This window comes from Quercus lobata, chromosome 11 (assembly GCF_001633185.2).
Source record: "Quercus lobata isolate SW786 chromosome 11, ValleyOak3.0 Primary Assembly, whole genome shotgun sequence".
Taxonomy (NCBI): Eukaryota; Viridiplantae; Streptophyta; class Magnoliopsida; order Fagales; family Fagaceae; genus Quercus; species Quercus lobata.
Genome location: NC_044914.1, coordinates 56,824,745 through 56,839,808, shown reverse-complemented (window position 1 = coordinate 56,839,808; position 15,064 = coordinate 56,824,745). Strand labels below are relative to the sequence as shown.

Here is a 15,064-nt window from a genome sequence, read left to right as displayed (position 1 = left end):
TAAAATCTTGTCCCATCCCTGCCCCACTACCTTTGCGGGGCAGGGAAAACCCGCGTGGGGCGAAGCAGGAAGGGGCGGGTTAAGCGGGGCAGGGAAAAATTGTCATCCCTACTTTCAGCAATAAGTTTTTAATTTCAACAAAATAAGCGATATCTAAACAGACTCTACAAGCATACAATTGGGCATGTCAAACTCAAAGGATGTTAATATTAAAGACCCTCCTTGAAATTAGAAATGTCTCACACCATCGCGCATCCTTAGTGCGGTGGTCACTCTACAGGTATAAGTGTTTGTAGGGTGTGAAGAATAAGGGCCAGAGTTTAAGACTTCATGAGATAGTTTCACACATATATACATTTTTAAGTTAGACTAGAATAAAATTTCTATCTTGTAAATAAATAATTAAAAAACTAAACAAAAACCCAACCCCCCTGTTTAGAGCAACAAAGTTTAGGTAAGAGTTGCCAAGGCCAAGGCCAGCTCCTCTAGCCCATGTTATCTAAAACTATCTTAGCAACCTCCCAATGCACGGACCATCATTCTTTTTCCACTCCTTCATCCATTTATTTATTTTTTATTTATTTATTTTATTTATTTATTACATCTCCATCCACAATACCTTGGCGATAATTGTTACTCAGCTTTACTTTTAGTTTAAGAGCCACAACTTCTGCTAACTTAGCAGATACCACCACCAAGTTTGAATTGGTTAACCATGATGGTTTCTCTCAATAACTGCAACACCACGAGTGTTGTCATTCTTCTAAACTACGTATATCAAAATTACTATATTTTATACTACTAAGAGGGAAAGGGATGGAGGGGCAGCCATGTTTCAAGTCTCGGCTTCTTAACATTGGGTCTCAAATGAAAGAAAAAGACGCTATTGAAGAAAAAAAAAATTTTAAAACAAGGATAGCTGGAATTTTCCTTAATTAAGCTTTTGGAAAAATCTTTTAGTTTAGGGGATGTAAATGGTATCTTAATTGACTAGTTATATAGTAGTATTTTAACCCCTTTTTTTTTTCTAATATTTAATCATTGCAATGATAGGAATCTTAAGGTTCAACTGACTTGCTGAGGTTGCGAGCTATCAGGGAAGATGTAATGACAGTAAGAGCAAACTTGGTTACAATATCATTATCCTCTTTGCCATTTCTACCGATATGTAAAATCTCATTGCTGTTCCTAGCTTAGGAAAAATAGCCAACAAAAGAAAATTCATATTGGCTTATTCCAAACTTATTTAGGAAGTATTCTAGAGATGAAAAACTTTCGGAGGCAGACGATGAGAAAGAAGTGAGAACTTATTCAATTTATGCTATCAGAAAGTGTAACAAATTCCAGCCTTGGCATACTACAGAGTTAATATATAACTGACTCATGGCTCGTGATCCAGTCACTTTAGACAAAATTTGTGGTTCAATGTTGGCGTATTGTGCATAATATAACACAATATATTATAAAAATAAATATAAAATCATTGCATTATAATTGGACCTATACATGATTGGAACATATTGCTTAGAACTTGCTGAACTTCTCCCGAGCTATGCTCACTCCGCACAAGATCCACCAACAAAGGAAAGAATTGTGAAACGTGCCTCCTAAATGAATCCCTTTCCAAACCATTCAATACGCACAATGCTGATACTACTATAGAAGTCCTGGCCCCCAATTCCTCCTTTTTCGCTGAACCTAATGGAACAACACACTGTGGCACCGGCCGGTTTCCTGAGTTTTGCTGGGCTGATTGAGAATCAGTACAGTTCAGGTATATCTGCAATATTGTTTGACATACTGCCACAAGCTGTGCTTCGATGTTCATCTCCTCAGACAAAGATGGATCATCCATAAGTAGCCTTTGGAGGAAGTTAAGGTAATTCTGGTAAGACTCATTTTCAAAATGAACCAGGGGTGGTTCAGAAAGGTCCAGGATAGAGCACACTATTGGCAGTTTTTCCTGCAGGTTTTTTTCAGAGTTCAGTTGGTGGGCATGCGATGAAATAAAAGAAAAAACTTCAAGAAGGATCTTGATGTTGTCCGCTGACAAGTATTGTAGGTCTGTTTTGCAAAGATCATTCGCAACCTGAAATGAAAAGAGTAAAAAATAAATAAATAAATAATTTGTCACATTCTAATTTAGAGACAAATGCACTGAAATTTAAACTTTGCAGTATAGTTCACAGGCAAAGCTTCTAGAACAATGTGTTCATCGTAATTGGACATTTGATGAAGATATTATCTACTACACAAGAACACTTTTTGTGAATGATGAATGTTACTATCATGTTGGAATCACATCAGTTATGGCACGTGTATAAAGGATGCCATTCTACTAAGATAAATAGGAAATAACCATTTACACATACTTTGATCGGATTTTACAACAATTTAAACTATTCAATAGATTAAGGAATAAGTATATGAGAGGACATAACATGAAGACACAAAAAACACCCTCAATTCTTGTAAGAAAAGCAAAAAAAGCTAAGCTCAGTATCAGTATTTAATACTATATTTTAGATCATGACAATCACAAATTAGACATGTATGTTATCCACGTGTATGTGTGTATCTACATATAGAGATGAGGGAGGAACCTGTATGATGAGCAGCTGCATTGCGATATGACTCTTCATTCTTGAAATTACATATTGTGCAGTATGCAGATTGTCATCCTCAAGATCATCATGTGTCAACATATGATCAGATGACGTTTCCAGATCAGTATAGGATTGACCACTTCCAAGCACCTCGATGTTATCCATGGATCTCAAGACCTTCATAAATGCGGGCACTGTTGATGTGGCTGCTTCCTTCAAAGCCAGAAAAATATTTCTCCATTCATCTTGTGAAAGCTTGCTGCCCAAATCGCTGGCCAACCGCATCAAAGCTGCAACCCCTGTGCTAGCAGGACCTTGAATAGGACTTCTTATAAACCCTGTTAGTACTAATACCACACCTGGTAGTTGAGACCTCACTACATCAAAAAAGGTGACAAAAAGATCCACTAGACACTGAGCTGCCACTGCAGAAGTTTCAGAGTCCCATGTACTCCCTTCAGAATGCAAAGGTCTTGAAGTTGGTGTTGGATACTCTTCATCTTCAATTTCCATCTCTTTCTGGTCAGATACACAATTAAATATCGGGAAAACAACAGAATTGAAGACACCAGTCCAAAAAGGGAGTGAGAAAAGATGTCCGTGATCCTTCAGAATGTTAAATAGCACTTCTAAAGAACTCTTTCTGATGGCTGATCTGGGATCAGATGTTAGTTTTGACAACCCTGAAACAACATCAGAGTATGTTATATTTAAAATGGAGAAGTTGCTAGCTGCATTGGAACACAATCATTCCTGAACCCCCACACCGAACGAAAAATTATCTTATGAGATGATCTTATAAGACATCGCTCTCACAATATATGCCGCTCCCACATGTGAGAGAGATGTCTCATAGGATACCTTCTCATCAAATCTGTCTTCATATAATAAAGGACTAAATATGTTGGATAAGACAATTGTAGGAGTTATTTACCTACTGCTCAAACTGCAATGAAATTACTATACCACTTCTTGCTTACAACTGAGAGAGTAAGGTAGGACTATGGTGGTAATTAAGCAAAGAAAAAGAAAAGGGAAAAAAAAGAACAAGGGATTGGGGTGGTTGAAGCAAAAGGGGCCTTGCTTGAATAATAGCGCACACACATAAGATAACATGCTCACATACAGTTCATCAGCACATATAATATATATGCAGATGGAGACCAATGATGTTGCAGGTAATGTGAAAGTCAATGCCATAATGGACTTGCTTTGTGTTATGACCCAGGTGTTGGATAAATTATTTGAAATTAGTTTAGTGATAGAATAAATCTTCCTATATAGATTAGCATTGTTATTTATTTGTATTCAATCGAATTCCTATGTTTTAGGATAGGATTAGTTCCTTTATTTTAGGATTTGTTGATGAGGTTATCTCATCTTTGGATATTTATGTACGTTAAATGCATTAATGAGAATTAAGTAGAAAATTAACCAAAAATGTCTATTTCCTCTCTCAAGTTCAGGATACTGGTCATCTCAAATTGACTACACTATCTTTCAATTATCTCAGTTCACAATATTTGGTATCAAAGCCAACAAATCCATCCAGTTTCTTTGGAAAAAAAAAAATTCAATCGTATTCTCATCCTTCACTATCACACTATCCTCCCATCTACAACCCAAGGCAAACAACAGCCACCATACTTCCAGGCAGCCACTGCAACACCCAACCAAAAAAAAAAAGCCACATCTACCTATCAGTAGTGTCAATCCCAGCAAACAAAGAATGGAGAACATGTCGGAGATTGTCAACCGAATGTTAGATATTACCAAGGACATGTCCAAAAGCATAGCAAGGATGGAAGCAAAGATGCAAGATACGTGGGATCAAATGATAGAGGTCTTAGATAAACAATCCAATGTAATTTTGGAAATCAAAGAACAATCAAAAGTTCAAGGATCCCATGAAATTTCAAAGAATCAAAAGAGTAATATGTTGGAGGATGCACCTGCTATACAAATCGCCTTTAAAGATCAAAGGATTAATGCAGTGGAAAAGATAGATCAAAGGGATCTTGTGATTTCAAATAAGCCTAGTCTAATTTCACACATTGAATTTGTCATTCCCGATGAGTTCAAGGATGTGAAAATCAAAGTTATTCTATTCACAAAAATGGTTAAAGAATTGGTGCAGGTATGCATGGTCCAAATTCTTATCCTTCAACTCTTTAGAATTCGAGGTCAAGTTCTCTCAAGTTGGAATGATATGATGTGAGCAAGTATCAATTTCCATGTTTCGGAATCTTGAGGACAAGATTCATCTTGAAGGGGAAGCGAATGTTATGACCCAGGTGTTGGATAAATTATTTGAATTTAGTTTAGTGATAGAATAAATCTTCCTAGATAGATTAGTATTGTCATTTATTTGTATTCAATTGAATTCCTATGTTTTAGGATATGATTAGTTCTTTTGTTTTAGGATTTTGTTGATGAGGTTATCTCATCTTAGGCTATTTATGTACATTAAATGCATTAATGAGAATTAAGCAGAAAATTAACCAAAAATGTCTATTTCCTGACGCAGGACAATCAAAACAAAACTGAAACAACAATAAAATAAAGAATGATGCGGGAGATGCAAGAAAATTATTATTTAATATTATTTATGTTCGCAAGTCAATTATATTTGTATGTTTTATGTCCTAGTAGTTTATTTGGCTATTAGTATTTTAATTTAGGAAGCAAGGTTATTTTTGTAATAAGGCAATTAGGATTTCCTAGCCAATTAGAACTAGAGTTTAGCAATCCTTTATAAGCAACCTATTATACTCCTTGAGGAGTTGGTTGATATTTTGATGAATGAAAAAAAATGGCCGTTTGGTCTTTCTTTTTCTTCCTTTTGATTTTTTTTTTTTTTTTAATGTGAAATACAATAAAGTATAAAACTAAAATCGGCCAGTACACAGTAGCAATTCAAACATTAAACACCACAAAACTAACGACACTAGAAACAGAGGAAACAACTAAAAGAGAAAGAAACAGTAACAGTCACGATGCGGCACTGGACTCATCAGCTAAGAGGCAGCATCACTCATCGGCGTTCACTGTCGGTGGTGCTGTTGGTGATGATTTTGGTGGCGCGAAGACGGGAGACTGCAGCGGCACAAAACATGGAGGAGTGGCAGCTGCTAGTCGCAGGTCTTGCATCGGCGGTGGTCAAAGTCCTCAGCGGCGGTGGTTGAGGGTTATAATGGGTTTCGGCGGCTGGTGGCTGATGGGTCTTGCGGCGGTGAGTGTTGATTTGTGGGTTTCGGCAGCCGGTGGCTGATGGGTCTTGCGTGGTTTTTTTTTGGGTTCTAGATTGACTTGCAATGATGCTTCAAATAGATCGGTGTTTGCTCTGATACCAAAAATGACGCAGGACAACCAGAACAAAACTAAAACAACAGAAAAATAAAAGATATGACCTAGGAGTCAGCACCTAGGCCTTGCTTGGAGTCAACACCTGAAGTCAGCACCAGACCAAAGAAAGACCAAACGGCCATCTTTTTTCATTCATCAAAATATCAACCAACTCCTCAAGGAGTACAATAGGTTGCTTATAAAGGATTGCTAAACCCTAGTTCTAATTGGCTAGGAAACCCTAATTGCCTTATTACAAAAATAACCTTGTTTCCCAAATTAAAATACTAATAGCCCAATAAACTACTAGGATCTAAAACATAAAAATACAATTGACTTGCGAACATAAATAATATTAAATAATAATTTTCTTGCATCTCCCGCATCATTTCCTCTCTCAAATTCAGGAGATTGGTCATCTCCAATTGACTACACTATCTTTCAATTATCTCGGTTCACAATAGTTTGCTAATTGTAACTATAAAATCAGTGTCATTTCCCCTTTGGGATTAAAAGAAGAGCTGACTAATATATATAGACAGACAGAGACACAAATATAGACATATACAATGCACATTTATAAACGCACAAATCAAATTGATTTTATCAACTGGGTTGTGCCATCCATCATGCCTGATTTGCAGCAGCTGTAGCATTTATTGAGAATTTAGCTAGGAACACAAGTTACCTGTTAGCAAGGGGACCCAAAAGGATGAATGATCATCTTTCTCTATGGAAGTTTGTAAATCTGAAGCATCCACACCTGCAACTGGATTAGATGAACCATAAACCTTGCTCTTCTCATTGCAAGCAAGTCCTCCATCAGCAAGCTTCACAGCACAGAAGCGGAGAAATGCAATGGCATTGAGACTAACATCACTATTAAATCTGCTGTTTGTGAAGGTTATGAGGCACTTGACACAATCAGTAAAAGTCACTGTCTCCGTCTCAGTTATATAAGGGAAATATTCTCGCACTATCTTTTCCATGGTCTCAAAAGCCAACAAGACTATATTCTTCCGCTCATCAGCTGCAGCAGCTGTAAAAACCTGAGAAACAAAAAGCACCACATGAGAAGCAAGACATTTAAAAGGCAGAGTTGCCCACTTGTCAAGCATTTTTGGAAGGATGAAAAATTTGCTTATTTGAATGTCCTTTCCCCTTTACAAAAAAAATGGGATATGTGGATAGACCAACGTATTTTCAATGTAATAGGTAGATTCAATGAGTCAACATATGACATGGCTAAGTCCGACCATCCTCATCATTACAGCAATATACAAGATGATTTCACAAGGATTACTAGGTGAAAATTTCTGGTGTAACAAAAATTTCAAAGAATTTTTATTTATAAAAACAGGTTCAAACTATCTATAAAACCAGAAATTGAGAATCAAATTCTAACATACCATAAAAACACTCTTCCAGCCAGATTTCACATTATTGACACGGCTGAGGACCATTTGTGAAATGCACCGGACTATTAATTCCCTAATTTCTGCAGAGCTGCTTTTTCGCATAACAATCACAAATGGTCGAAGAAATTCATTCTGGAAGTTGTAATTTGCCAATTCCTCGCGCTCTAAGAATTTCATAGCAAGCTGCCTCAAGGAATCCATGACAAATATTGCAACTGATAGATTTTCTGACAGTCCAACTGAAACGAAGAAATCAGAGAGAACATTCCACATGCGAGACCATACTAATCTAATACGGTTCATGTTGTAATGCCTGCAAAAGAAACAATGCTTTGATCATAAAATTCATTCCCACTACATTTTTGTTCAAACAAAGTTGCATCACTCCTAATCGGGAGATTTCAATATCAATGGATGAAAAGGACCCCACCCCTCTCCCTGAGAGCTTGGGATGAATGGGGAATTCCATAAATACACCAATGGGGAAAAAAAATAGAAGCTTCCCTGGAACTCCTACAACAGGCCATCTGCAATTTAATTGAATTTTTTTTTTTTTTTTGGCTGAGAGCAATTTGATTGATTCAAACTTAAATAGGTACATCAAAATTACATTTGAAACACGGATCTGTTATTATTATTTATTCATGCCACATTAAAGCTCCTAAAAAATTGACAAATTTGCAGAACAATTCTTAATGAAAAGGGGAGTATCTTACGCTATCTCAACTAGTTTTGTGAGGCTGAAGACACGAGGGTCTGTTGGAGACTGCAACTCAGACATAGAAACTTTGCATAGGGCCTTAACAAAAGCAACTATTGCTTCACTGTTCAGCCTTTGGCTATGAGCAAATACATGATTCAACCCAAAGTTCCCAATCTGGTCCAGCAAATTCAAGTTTAAAATAAAGTTATTAATCTGTTCTGGAGTTACCAGTCCAGCAGTATTGACTCCAACACTGGTGCTGTCATATGAGCCCCCACGAACAACAGCCACCACAGCTGGATTCTGTAAAGTTCCTTTCTTCTTTAAATTTGGAAAACCCATGGCTTTTGGAGTCCTTTCCTCTGTTTCAACATTAGATGCAGTCAAAAAGGATGCATCAGGCGGTGCACCCTCTCCCAATAGTTGCAGATGCTCAATTCGGGAAAGGCATGTCAATATGTGTTCCCACGCTTCCTGAAGATAATTACCATCTTCAATGGCAATTGATATTATTGCCTGTCCAAAGAAAATATATTGGTAAAAGAGACAAAAGAACATTGCAGGGCAAACAAATGTAATAGATTATGATGCACTAATCTTCACTTCTACACGAAATGGAATCTGATTGGAATGATCATAATGCAATATTTCACTCTTTTTAACAACCTTATATATGGCTTAGGATTGGGAAAGAAAAAGCATAAAAATATGGTGCACAATGATCCAATCAGCTCCTCCATTACATGCAAACGTTTTAATGCATTTTGAATCTATTCCTGCAGTGAAGCATCTTTAAGAAATTGTAAAGAAAAATCTTTCAAAATTATTGCTTAGTTACCTTCACAGCATCAACATTCTTTTGTTTCATATCTGCAGCACAATGGAGATAAGTAAACTTGGCTACAGATGTCACAAAAGCATCCCTCTGAGTCTGCATGCCCATCACAGCAGTGACATGCACAGCATATCGAAAGCCCTGTACGCATTGAGAAGTAGCAAGCCTGTCATCACTTTGGTCAAGAGTCACACTGAATGCAGCCAACATAGGACCCCAGCAAACCTCAACCATAAACCTCAAGATTGCTACATCAGTGACAGCATGATAAACTGACCTGCAACAACAGATGATAAAGAATTGCTAATAAGAACAGGGCTCAAACTCAAATAAAGGACAATGAAACAGGCTTAAAAAATACAAAAGGTAAGTGTCACACATTCATCAGAGAAATGACCTCAATTATCAACCTAACATATCAAAATCTATCCAACTCTAATAGGTCATAAAATACCTAGGCAGAAACATTATATGCCCAAACCACTACCCTGTCCCATTTTCTGTGTCCCATCAATCCTCTAGTCATAGCAAGACCGTCCTCATGAATGACTTACAAGTTCCACAAATACAATCCAAAAAGAGTCACATCATTAATTGTATTGTATTTTAGCTTACTCTGATTTTCCAGATTTTGCCTTAAATTGCTCCTGGATGTGCCTTATAAGAAGTCCATTTGCACCCAATGCTTTTTCTTCAGTATGCTTCCAAGTGACTAGATTGAGTATACCATCAAAGCCCAATATATTAAAACTGTTAGCCTGTTTGCTCTGTGGTGCAGTAGACTCAGCACTCATCTTAATTTCATTTTTAACAATTTGATCATAAAGGGTGCCAAGAAACTCTTCTGGCAAATCCTTGCCATCATCTATTCCTCGGTTGTTTCGAAAAAAATCAGCCTTCGTCATCTGGTTAGCCAAACAATCCAGAATGGAAATCAGATGAGAATCATAATTAGTTCTACATTGATAATCAATCAAAAGATACAACAACAATAACAACAAACAACTTTAGTCCCTGATATGGTTCCTCAACATATTATTTAGGGTCGACCACATGTATTTTTTTACTCCATTCTATTCTATCTAAAGTAGTAGGGGACGCCCCAATGAGTATCCGTAGTGTATCCATTCATAATAAAGTGACTAAATTTATGTTGGCCTTCAACATACCACAACCCTCTGACTTTTCCTGAGCCTGGGACCACTTGTGAACAAAATATATGACACTAAATATAGACACAGAACAAGTTATAATTAATCAAAAGATAATTTTCCAAAATTAGCTTATCTTACAAAATTGGGTTCAGAAATTTTTTTTCAAACTTTCTTCTTATGTAGATGTTCATGTTCTAAAGTATTTTGACCCATACTTTACAATCTTCCAGAAAGATAACAAATGATATATTGAGAGATCTTTTACTATGCCTTTAACATAAGCCACTATTTTAAATTAGGTTTTTTTTTTTTTTTAATTCAATTATTACAAGTGGAATAGGGGGGATTTGAACCTTGGTTCTTCTTATAAATGAGACCAGGTTATACCATTAAGCTACAAGGCTCTTGAGCCATTATTTATTAATTAAATACAGAGCTACATGCATATTAAGAGTAATGCTACAGAGAAACTATTTTACAATATTTTTACAAATTGCTAATGTTGTTTAAATATTTTCCAAATAATTATTAGTAAGTAAAAATGTGATGTTAAAGGTGGCCCATATTAGAACTAGTAAGTTTTTGCCACATCAATAGTTTGTAAAAATGTTATAAAATAGTTTGTGGCTGTAGCTTTACTCGCAAATTAATATTCATCCCAAAATTGACCTACATAAATCAGCAGCAAAGGCTAAAATATAGGTGGTCTGGAATAATAAATATCATTAAAGGTTGCAAACATACCTTATCTTTTACCATGCTATTATGGGCATCTGTGTTGAGCAATATCACGGAATAGGCAAGCACATAAGCAGTATCTGCGCTAGTAAATGAGTTCGGGTTGCATTTACAATATCGCTCAGCAAACTTCTCCATGATGCGGTCAATCTTCTGTGCTTCTCCAGGTAACCTGAAGCCCCGTAGGAAAAACCTTATTGCTTCGCCAAAATCCATCTCTTTGAAATTAAATGAATCTACATAAGCATGCATGACCTTTAGAGGAAATTCCTCCCTTTCACCCAAATAGTCACCAATGATGGTTTCATTTAGGCCAGAAGTTTTCTTCAGGAAAGAAGCCACATCTTCTGGAGAACCACCAATTTTCTGGGTGCCTATCAGAAAATCAATTCCCTTGGAAGGTTTTCTATTAAACAGAGTGATACCTTTCTGCATTTAACCAAGAAAAGATGTCACTAAAGAATGAACCACACTAATTCCTGCTAAAATAGATGACAGCATTAATTGATGTTGAAGGGAACAAGCGATAGAACAAAAATCAATCAAGACAAAGGATAAATCATAATAACAGGCGCATACTCATGTGTATATTAAAAATGAAGTGCCATTAAAACATAATGGCAATACTCAACCTGGAGTTCAATTTTATAAGCTCGACGTTGTTCAAGGGTAGCAGCATCTGAATGTTCAGAATTTACTTCAGGATGTAGTTCATTGTCAGAAACAATTCCATCTTCTCCATTGAGAGTTAAATGATTCTCTGTAGTATCACTGTCAGCGCTCTTAGGCAGATATGAATCTCCTAGACTGAGCTGTTGGTCCATCCAAGCTCCCATTGACTTAATGATGCTAACCAAGCACTTAACTGATTCATGCCGAAAAGTGATATCTTGTATTGGAGACAAACTTGTGGTTGAACCAGAAGGAGGTCCTAGAGCAGTTTTCAAAAGGCCATTGACAACCCTGAAAACATCTGATGGAATTATAAGGGTTTTAATACATTTTACTAAAACACAACATGAATTGTCAAATATAATAGATCTGCCATGTTTATACATGAGAGAGAGAGAGAGAGAGAGAGAGAGACTCCACACCACTGATGAGTTCTAACCACGAGATATAACAAGAAATGATTAAATAGTGCCAATATAAAGAAACCAAATTTAGCCTAAACAATATGAACATTTCAAAACTCTCTTTGCACTAATGATGGATGAGCTCACTAGATCAATTCAATATGACATCTTAATAAGGTAATATTATCATAGGGAACTCAAAAGGTTGTTGACAAGCAGTCCACATTTATGAACTCTAAATAGTTATCTGCCACTACATTTATGAAACAAAAGAAACAGTTACAAAATTGACACCTCAATATATCACCTAAGGGTGAAGGCAGCAATAACTTCAAGAGAGTCAAAATGGAAGCGACCTGTGATAATGAATGCAGAATGTTTGTATACACTCCCTACAAAAACTACAGATATCATTTTCAAAATCTTAAAGAATTGACTACTGAGATCTTGTGCAAAGTACCTAATTTTAATTGCAGTAGTAACAGCAAGGAGAGATGTAAGAGATGTGTAAATACCTTTCAAAAATGTTTGGAGCATCCACATCACAGTCATAGTTCACAAAAATGTCTACAATAATCTGTGGATCCTGAGAGATCTTCTCCAATAAGTTAAGGACAGTCATTTTCTGCAAGAAGCTTGGCTGGAGCACATTCTCCAGCACACGGAGGACAAGCATGGGAAAAAATATCCCAATTTCTGCTTTCAATCCTGATCTAAATTTTGATAACAAGCTCATAAAAATACAACATTGAAGCTGGAAAATGGCCATTACTGATAATGCACTGTTCTTTAACAAAGATAAGCAAAGATACTGCTTGATTGCACTGAGAAACCTGCACCAAGTAAAAAATATATAATTCTTTTTCATAATAGGACAGAACAAATTCTCAGAAACACCTATAAAATGAACTACAAAGCAAGTACAAACATGAAGAATCCATAAGACTACAATGTGTTAAGTCATCGAAAATTATATTGCAAAAAAGAACAGCAACATGGTATATATCATAAGTTTATAATTTACATTGCATGCATTTAAGATCTGATTTTGCACTAAAACACATGCTATATATATTATGTGAACACACTCCATCTCTTATTCATCATACTATGTATCAAATTGAAATTAGAGTCAAGAGCTTTCTCATGACTAATCATTATACTTAATAGTATTTCTGCTCTAAATAAAATATTACATAACTATCTAAAACTTCCGGCTCATTTATAGCAAGATATTATTCTGATTCTAACCTTGCATACTGAGGAAAAGTGAGATTAGCACAAGGATATTAATTATATTGTGCCAGAAACGATGATATCACATTTCCCAAAACATAATCTTGTGGAATAAATTGTAAAGTTGGTTCTATTGGAGCTCGTAGATGAGAACAGCAACATAGTATATATCATAAATTTATCATACACATTGTATGCGCTGAAAATCTGAGTCTGCACTAAAGACTAAAATACATGCTATATTATGTAAACACATTCAATATATTATGTATCACATTATGTACCAAAAATTGAAAATTAAAGTTAAAAGCTTTCTCATGTGTAATCACCATACTTAATAGCAATTCTGCTCTAAATTCAAATCTTACATACAAACTCATAAAAAATGGGTTCATTTGGAGCTCAAAAATGAAACTTGCCTCTCATTGGCGCGCCACACCGGACCGGCATTTTCCATGACAACCTTGAGAAGCTCCAAGGACAAAACTTTACCCCTCAATAGGATTTGATCATCAGGATGGTCATGCGACGAAAACTTCATTGACAATTTACACAGATTCTTAAAAAGCAAAAACCCATCTTCCCTAATCTTACTATCAGCTTCACCACCATCATTCATTTCATCCTCACCCCTCCCAACCTTATCGCCATTATTATCATTGTCATCGTCTTCTTTCTTAATTGAACCTACGCCATTGCCATTTTGCGAAGGCAATTGATTACGAACACGAGCATGATCACCAGCTCCTTCACTAGCATCCATTACCTCGTTGATGAAATTCTGACAAAACTGAATAGAACTCCCTTCATTCAAATTCTTATCAGTGAATTCCAACAATTCGGCAACGGAGACTTTCGGCACAGCTCGATCCTCCAAATCCACAGAATCATGCTCAACGCGCGTGAAAACGATGACCATAATCTGAGCGAGAACAGACTTGGCACAGATCTGATTGGTACCATTCAATCCACCGAGATAGACATTGTAGCAAGTCCGCACTACATGAATCAAACAATCACCACGGATCAACACAGTGGGAGATCGAACCGCGGAGAGAAGAACCCGAAGCACGCCGAGCTCGATTTGTTCCTCTCCATGCCCCCCGGACTTACACACCAAATCGACAATCTTGTAAACAATATTAGAATTGGAATTGGAATTGGAATTGGAAGCGGAATTGGAGTTGGGATCGGGGCGATCGATCTCGGCCTTGACGAGGTTGAGGGAGAACAATTTGAAGACGCAATCGAGAGCGGGCTCGACGACTTTGGCGTAGCCTGATTCGAGAGCGAGAACGACAGGTTGGAGGACGGAATCGGCATCGGAGGAAGAGAGGCCGAAGAGAGGAGAGTGGTCGAGATTGGCGGAGTCGGAGATGGATTCGAGCTTGTCCAAGACGGATTTGCAGGCGGAGACGAGCTGAGAGTGCTTGCGCCACGCCGCGTTTTTGATGATCTTGTCTAACGACGGCCCTATCACACGGCCGCTGCGGGATGGACCGCCTAGGGTTTGGGAAGCTGACATTTTTTTATTTGTTTGATTGGGATCTCGGAGTCAGGAAATGTGAATGAATGAGAATGAGAATGAGAATGAGAATGTGAATGTGAATGTCATCACATTCTTGATGGTGATTCTGTCTTTCTGTCTGTACGTTTTATTTCTTCTTCTTCATCTACTTCTTCAACTCATTTTCCTTCCTTTGATTCTTCTTTCGTTTGCTTATATGTTTGGCGGTCTAGGACTAGCACTTAGAACCCGAAAATTGCGTTAATTTATTATCAGACCAGATATATATGCAATGAAAATGAGGGATAATTTTGTTTATCAAAAAAAAATTTTGTTTATTTAGCAAATGAGTTTAAACTTTAAATATAATAATGTGTTTGTGAAAATGGGATTCAATTTATATAATATAATATTTTTATATTTATATTGTTTAAAAAATATTCTTA

The 15,064-nt window shown here is 36.7% G+C and overlaps 1 protein-coding gene across 2 annotated transcripts; it reads right to left on the bottom strand.

Moving 5' to 3' along the window:
- Nucleotides 1-1,291: 1,291 nt before the first annotated feature.
- On the bottom strand, nt 1,292-14,882 carry LOC115969181 (brefeldin A-inhibited guanine nucleotide-exchange protein 1). Of its 2 annotated transcripts, XM_031088770.1 has the most exons (11): nt 13,531-14,882; nt 12,391-12,708; nt 11,432-11,762; nt 10,806-11,228; nt 9,523-9,812; nt 8,911-9,184; nt 8,086-8,588; nt 7,361-7,682; nt 6,640-7,000; nt 2,604-3,289; nt 1,292-2,089 (listed from the first exon to the last, which is right to left on the bottom strand). In XM_031088770.1, the coding sequence occupies exons 1-11, from the start codon at nt 14,634-14,636 to the stop codon at nt 1,481-1,483; spliced, it is 5,223 nt and encodes a 1,740-aa protein (XP_030944630.1). In that variant the 5' UTR covers nt 14,637-14,882; the 3' UTR covers nt 1,292-1,480. The 2 variants fall into 2 exon arrangements, with proteins under 2 accessions (XP_030944630.1, XP_030944631.1); XM_031088771.1 differs by lacking the exon at nt 13,531-14,882 and having other exon boundaries at nt 1,420-2,089; nt 11,432-11,772; nt 12,391-12,529.
- Nucleotides 14,883-15,064: the final 182 nt, after the last annotated feature.